This window comes from Chenopodium quinoa, unplaced genomic scaffold, assembly GCF_001683475.1.
Source record: "Chenopodium quinoa cultivar QQ74 unplaced genomic scaffold, ASM168347v1, whole genome shotgun sequence".
Lineage (NCBI taxonomy): Eukaryota > Viridiplantae > Streptophyta > Magnoliopsida > Caryophyllales > Amaranthaceae > Chenopodium > Chenopodium quinoa.
In genome coordinates, this window is record NW_018745617.1 from 2,341,310 (window position 1) to 2,349,003 (window position 7,694).

Genomic DNA, 7,694 nt, shown 5'->3' on the forward strand with positions numbered 1-7,694 from the left:
ATATATATATATATATATAGAATATAGCAAATTGATTTCAATATAATTCCATTCTTTCATTTACTCATCCATAATTCGTATGCTACGTATTTAAAATATGTAACACAAAAATATATACTTCCTCTGTTCTTTTTTACTTGACTTGTTTTTTTTATCACGCTTTCCAATATAAAACTTTAACGATCAATAACTTAAATTCTCCATAAGTAAAAATTATAAAAGTTATATATTATGATAGTACTTATTGAGACGAATCCAAAAAGATCATGCATGAATATATTTTTCCTTACATATTATTCACAAAAGACGGTTAAAGGAGGAGTGGTGAATAGTGTAAAAGTCAAAGCGGGTCAAGTATTAAAGAACGAAAGAAGTAACAATTTTAAAACCACAACATGTGGTTACTTTGAAGAAATTTATAATGGTAGATAAAGATTCATGGAACAAATAAAACAAGCTAATATAAGTATAAAACTTAGGTTATTGCATATTTCATAATAAATTTTGAAAAATTCAATAATATTTTTTAAGATTATAAAACCACCAATATATTTCACTTTAATTTATTATAATTTTTTATATACAAAAAATGACCCGGGGCAATGGGGCATCGCCCGGGCCAAAAACTAGTTATAAATTAAAAAGGAAGGGAAAAAAAAAAAAGAGAGAGAAGGGGTTTAGCAAGAAGAGAAAGAGTAAGATAAAAAAAAAACATTAACCAAGGCTTAACTCACCTTGGGTTAATTGTTGTTATTTAGAACCGGAAAGTAAATGTTACGAAGTAGGTCATTAAAGATGAAAAAAAGGTTAGAGATCCTTAACGGCGAAAAATGTAAAAAGTGAGATCTTTCCTTTATGCTTAACTAATACAAAGTAGTCAGAAGAAAGTACATTATTTTATTCCAAATGCATTACAAAATTGGGTAATTTAAGTATTTTTTTAATGTTCCAGTATATTTTACCCTAATTCATCAAAGACCGAATTTTAATGCCCATTAGGCAAAAATTATCACTCACTAGTAACCTGAACACAATTCATATGCAAATGGAAGCTAATTTTGCTAATTGAAGTTAAGAACCTCAACAAGTCAACAACATAGCAATGATAGCATATTTTTTCGAAATATTAAACTATCTACCAACATATGAACATATCAAGCCCTAAGAAATCGACATAAAGGAAGCTCAATAGTTCCAAGACGGTCTCAAAACATCTGCTACTCAAAAAAAGAAATACTACTCGATCAGGCTAATCCAAATATATCCAACTATCTGCCATGTACACTGCCGGAAAACTGTATGAGCTCCAAATACCAGGCTTCATCGTCGGCCAGTGCTGCCAACTCTGGGCTTCCCTTTCACCTCAGACTCCTACAATATTGAAAGGAGAATTGTAACTACAGAAATTTACAGAAGGTAAAGCCTCAAAATCGTGAACTCGGACAGAAACATTTTAATAGGTGATTAGACTGAATCATACCTGTGGTAAGTGTAAATATATGTAAGACTTGGCTGTTGCTGGGTTATGGTTCTCAGCACCTTTGCTCCAGTCGTAACATGACTACAATAGAAATCAAAGAGACTCAGTAAATACTACTAATTGTAGAAGAAGATGAACGCAAACTAAAAAATTTGACATGAATTGGAATTCTGAGACTCTGTAAGCATATTAAGGACATACCGAGTATGCAAATATAGATCCATCACTGTTGAATGCACTACAAGTTATTGGTTGACTGCATCTTGACATTGCCTAAAAATGCATAGTGCTATTAATGACCAGTAATATATGGGAGTAAAACAACATCCAAAACAATGACCAAGTGCACAATATTCCTAGATACCTTCAGCCTCTGTTTACTGTCTTTGTCCCAGAAATTAAAACCACCATCAGATCCTGCAGTTGCAAAGGTGCCGTGTACCTGGATAAAAAGAGAGAGAGAGAGAGAGCAGGAGGAAGATTAGCTTAAAAACTAACTAAATCTTTAATGTTAAAGCCCTACAGCTTATAGCCATTTACCAACAAGTTGAGAACAGAAAGGCAATGAGTTTATTTAAAAAGTAAGGCAGTTATGTTTGCATAAATTACAGGAAATCAAAGATGCAGCTTACAGGGTGGAAGTTCAAAGAGTTGACAGAATAAATCTCATTGCCCTCTCTGTGACATTTGAAAGTGAAGTTCTTGGATTGTTGTGCATCATCAAGGTGATGAACTCCTACTCGTCCCTCAATTGATCCAACCTGGACATTTAGACGATAAAATTCAACAGATATCAGAATAGCATGTATAGCATTGAAAAGACAGAAGAAAGCCCAATCACAAGAAAAAAGGTATTATAACTAAAATGACGAGAATCACAAAACTTCAGTCCGGACTCCGGAACAAGAAATGAGTCACAGAAAAAAGAAAAGGTTTTAATAATCAAACAGAAGCAGAACCTTCAGTGATTGAATTCTGATAGCTAAAGGAAGATATGACAACTAACAAGCCTATAGACACAACAATGAAGTAAATCCTTCAATATGGACAAATGATAGAAGCAGAAAAGCTAAACTTTGCTTCACTAAACATTCCTCAAACAGCAATCTTTTGTGAACATACAACACAGTGATGTACATATTTTTATAATTTATTATGCTTGATAGCGTTGACATTCATAAATGAGACCACATTCATAAATGAAGTCCTGTGAGAATGGCTTTGTCAAACATGAACTTGGATAGAAAGCACTTGACCCATAAGCTTTTCCAAAATTAGAGTGCCAAATTTTAGTAACATTCAGAACATTCTTTTTTTCATTTCAAAAGTTTGTCTACATTTAGAAATTAAAGGGCTAAAACAGTCCGTAGGTGAAGATGCGAAAAAGGTGAGTCTCTTATCTTAAGAGCTATGACTTCTCAGCAGCATGTAATTTATAATTTCCCCAATTAAGATAAGCATCTATCTTGGTATCAAGCATTTTGCTGTTTAGCATAATTAACTCTGCTTCAGACAAGAAATAAGCATTAAATATCAAATGGAGGATCATAAAGTTTAATAGATTTGCCAATTACTATAGTCTGTAGGCATACTTCAAGTTTATTGTAATCAAAACTACCCAGTACCCACAGGAGACAAGGTTGTATCATTCTCTATAAAAGAAAATAAGTGGAGTAAATTCTTACCAGGAATCCTTGTTTATCAGGAAAAGCAGCAAGACACCTTGTCTGGTATTTCAGTGGTGACATTATCCTTTTGAATTCAGCCTGTCAGTGGAAGATACATATGACTGTAAAATTAAACTGATTGCAGCAAATAATTGATACACAAGCATCTCAAATTAATAGAGTTGAGCAACTGCAACAAATCAATGGATTGAACAAGTGAAACTAAGCTTTTAAAGGAATTAATTTAATATAGCCCCAGTTTGGCCCCAAACAAAAAACCCAAAAGTCTACCAAAATAGAAACGGTAGTGTAAACTGCATAAATAGTTAGCCATCACTGCATAAAGAAGAAATGGTAACACCCTGGCAGCCTTGCTTGAACATTGTTTTCATCCACCAAACTGAGATCCATTTACCATCAATCTGGAAGAGCAAATAATATGAACCAGGATATCAAATAATATTTTTACATTATAGCGAGTTTATGATTGTTTACAGCTTCTGCAACTGAAGTTTTCCAATTGCAGAATCAAGAATCCCTTTCTCCCAATGTTATGGAAACGAGGAGTGTAAATGCGGCACAAACAGAAATCCATATAAAGTCAATTAAATTTATTCCTTTGTTCTCAAGAAAGAGGGATCTTGAAGAAACACAATTAAATAAAAGTTGTATGTAGTACCACACACGTTTTCACTAAGTAAACTCACTTACTCAAGGTTAACTTTCATACACAGGGACTAACGATATTTCTAAAATCTAACCACTAAATAAAGAAAATAGTGAGTGAACTGAAGTTTGATGGAGTATTTATAAAGTGAAACAAAGATTGTAAAGAACAGAAATGGAAGTCTCAAAAAACAAGTCACCTGAGGGTTCTGCAAATTGAACACTACGAGATTTCTATCCGCTGTTCCAACAACCAAAAGAGGATGCCGTGCTGTTAAAGAATAGCAGCGCTCTGGGAGTTGTTGGGTATGGACGGGAGTTTGTTGCCTTAAGTCCCAGTACCTGAAAATAAACTGCTCAGTTGATAATCTTAAAATAATTGCAATGAAACAGAAGATACTCTTCTATTATCATCTTTCAGTTTGCAATGTGATCAGTCATGAGGTAGTTGAAAACAGAGTTTCCATTCAGCAATTTAACTAGTGTCAAAGCTACAAGTTCAAAGGTGAAAACACAAACATTATATTGAAGTCTTAGCTTTGTCAAGCTCAAAGAAAACTATGTCCATCAATGAAGTCATTTCTCCATTTAGCTATGACTAATTCATGCACTCTAGATATAATCCCTGCTTGTTGAAATAACTCGTGCAAATGGATTATGCATGCGAAGTTAATCCATATCAAAGCAAAGGTAACAAGTTTAAAAGTCTGGATATCAGCAACAAAGCACCAGTAAGTACTTCTATTTCCTTAGAGTACATAAAAGAGAGAAAAAGAGCAAACACATTCAGTTCTCACCTAAGCGTTTTATCCCAGCTCCCAGTAACCAGAACATTCATCTCAGGAATCCAGGCCATCTCTCTAATTGGAGCATCATGCATAGCCACAGTAATTGGTTGCCCACCAGACAGCAAAGGCCACATCTTCACCTGCTTGTCACAGCCTCCTGAGAAGACAGTTGTTCCATCATCCTTCCAAGCCGAGCACAATACCTACAACAACGTTCATTGGTTAATGGTTTATTAAAATCCCATGCACAGGGGCAACTAACACTCTAACAGACATTACTATCTTAATCCATGATTAAGTTTGTAGAATTAATGAATTATTACCGGCTGATCATGAGATATGGCAGCCTTTGGTGTACTATTGACATTTGCTCCGCTTTGCATTATCTCCCAACAACGCACCTACAAATCATATAAAAGATCAAATGCAGGAAAACATATTAGCGACAACTTCAAGTCAAAATGCTCTATTATACTTTGTGTATGTAACAATGCATCCAAGACGAGATGGCTAATAAATAGTCAAATACTTAACAAGCCAATTTTGCAACATTTTTCAATTAAAACATGTTAAGATATATACTTTCTCACATATTACTAACTCCCTTCAACAAAGGTGCCATCTCAAAGCCAAATGTTCTTTTCATTTTCACTTTGTTATCATGTTTTAGTCATCGCATATCTTCCACCCTCTATTGTGGAAAGCATGGAAATAAAACCGTTGTTGATCTAGCTTTCTAGGTGCCAAGCCAAGCAATTTAGTCACAAACTAGTTACTGATCTAATATACACTGTAAGTTAAGCTACACTCAATATATGTAAATCTAACAAACAAGGAAAAAAAATGCTTGTAGGGTATACTATGTAATGAAAAAAAAAAAAAAAACCGATAGCTACTACACTCATTATCAGTAGCTATCGGTTTTTTTTTTTTGGTGCAAAAGAGGGGCTAAGCCCCAGCTACCGGCATTGTTAATATTATGCACAACGTTTTTAAGTAATCAATCAAAGCCTTAATCGGTTACTCCTATAAGTGGGGTCGGCTCATTCCAACCTTATTAAGTGATAATACACTTAATAGAGTAGTTAAAGCTTGGTATAAAAAGACAAATTATAAACAAGCTAACTAAGCTTGCATAACCAACAACCAATGTTCACCAATTAATACTACATTAACCTTGTCCATAATCGCAATCGAGTGTGTGCAAACACAGCAACCCAATAAAAGAATGCAACACTACTGTAAAGAAGAAATAAAGCACACCACAAAATCATAGGACAATTATATAGCAATAATGGGAAAATGTAAAAAAATATATTAAAGAAGACCAACCTGATTATCCCATGAAGTAACTATAAGATGATTGGCTTTGGGACTGAAATTAAGGCTAGAAATTGAATCAGCTGGTGGTTGAGGCACCTGGGAGTTCATAAATTAACCCAAATTTTCATCATAAATTCATTATTCATCCAAAAATTACAACTACATTGTAGTTATTTGCTTGTATTTTCATAGACAGTCAATAAAACAATCTACATTAGGGTTTATACCTTAAATAAAAAGATCAATAAAAAAAAATTGAAAACTTACCTCATATGATTTGTTGGGATTTGGGTTTTGACCCAAATTCGTAAGAGATGTAAAATTCGACATTAGAACTGAAAATACAACCAATAAAACATAATATTAAGAGGGGTTTATCAAAATTAATCAAATCAAACAAAAACATCAAAAAAAATTAAGGAAAAAAGTTAATCACCCAAATATAATACTTCGTATCAACAATTTTATGAAGAGAAAACAAAAAGAGTAGAAGAATAATTGAAAATCATGCAGAAAAGAGAATTGGGGGTATTAAAATGGAAAGAGATTGCAATGTAAGCGTTAGATGAACGCAGTTGAGCGTGAGTGAGTTCGTAAAAAAAACGCAGTTGAGTGTTAGAGAAACTGACTAACCTAGCCGCTTGATTCACCCCTCTTTTTTGCTCTTCCCCCAAAACTCTGGCTTTCTTTGGTAACGACTAACAAGGGCTTAATGAATATTGAAAATACTCAAAATAGCATTTCTTGGTTTCTACCTACTTGAGACTAGAGGTGGCCAGTGGGCCGGGTTGGACCCAGCCCACCCTAACTCGCACGGCTGGTGGGTCACGTGGGTCCGACCCGGTTTCAATCCGGCACAGCCCGGCACAGCTCGGATTTAATCCGGGTTGTGTCGTGGGTCCAAAATTTTCGACACAACCCATTTCAACCCAGCTCAGTTTAACCCGTTTGATTCGACCCAAATCGCACAACCCGTTTTGACTCATTTAATTCGACACACCTAGCCCGTGAACCCACCTAACCCGACCCACCTGGCACAACCCAGCCCGCACGGCCCACCCGCACGAATGACCCACCCAACCCGCACGAGCCAACCCACCTAACCCGCACGCATGACCCACCCAACCCGCACGCATGACCCACCCAACCCGCACGGTCGGCACAACCCGCACGGCCCGCACAACCCGCACGGCCCGCACAGCCCGCACAATTCGCACGACCCGCACGGCCCGCACGGCCTAACATCCATTTTAAAAAAAAAACGGCTAGTTTTTTGTATCTAACGGCTAGTTTTTTGTATCTAACGGCTAGTTTTTTAAGTGTATGATCATCCATTCTATTTTTCCTATAAATACCAATTCCATTTCACTCAAATTTCCACACAAATTCAAGCTTTCTTTCTCTCTTACTTAAAAATTCTTATTGTTCTCAAATTCTCAAGTGTTATATAGAGTTATATTTTTGTTAAAAAAATCTCCTTAATATTATTATTAGTATTCTTAAGATTCTAAAAAAAAAAAAACTTCTTCTCCATATTATAATTAGTAATCATACAAAAAAAAATGAGCTCAAGAGGAGGAATGGGAAGGAGTCAAAGTGGTGGTCGAAGTGGTAGCCAAAGGAGTGGTGGTGCAAATTTTTCGTATGAAATTAATACGGAAAATTTAAACCAATTTGTCAATGAATATGGAGATTATGGTTTAGGAGATAGGCAAAATATTCAAACGTCTCCACCACAACATTTCTCCCACGAGTCCCACCAATCATCAA

General features: G+C 35.3%; 1 protein-coding gene across 2 annotated transcripts; it reads right to left on the minus strand.

The window, feature by feature from the left end:
* Positions 1-877: 877 nt before the first annotated feature.
* LOC110716618 (protein RAE1-like) lies at positions 878-6,658 on the minus strand. 2 transcript variants are annotated; one of them, XM_021895262.1, is made up of 12 exons: positions 6,558-6,658; positions 6,192-6,259; positions 5,934-6,020; positions 4,925-5,002; positions 4,611-4,804; positions 4,014-4,155; positions 3,166-3,246; positions 2,113-2,241; positions 1,845-1,922; positions 1,682-1,753; positions 1,481-1,561; positions 878-1,371 (listed from the first exon to the last, which is right to left on the minus strand). In XM_021895262.1, the coding sequence occupies exons 2-12, from the start codon at positions 6,252-6,254 to the stop codon at positions 1,321-1,323; spliced, it is 1,056 nt and encodes a 351-aa protein (XP_021750954.1). In that variant the 5' UTR covers positions 6,255-6,259; positions 6,558-6,658; the 3' UTR covers positions 878-1,320. The 2 variants fall into 2 exon arrangements, with proteins under 2 accessions (XP_021750954.1, XP_021750955.1); XM_021895263.1 differs by lacking the exon at positions 6,558-6,658 and adding an exon at positions 6,361-6,549.
* Between the last annotated feature and the right edge of the window lie 1,036 nt (positions 6,659-7,694).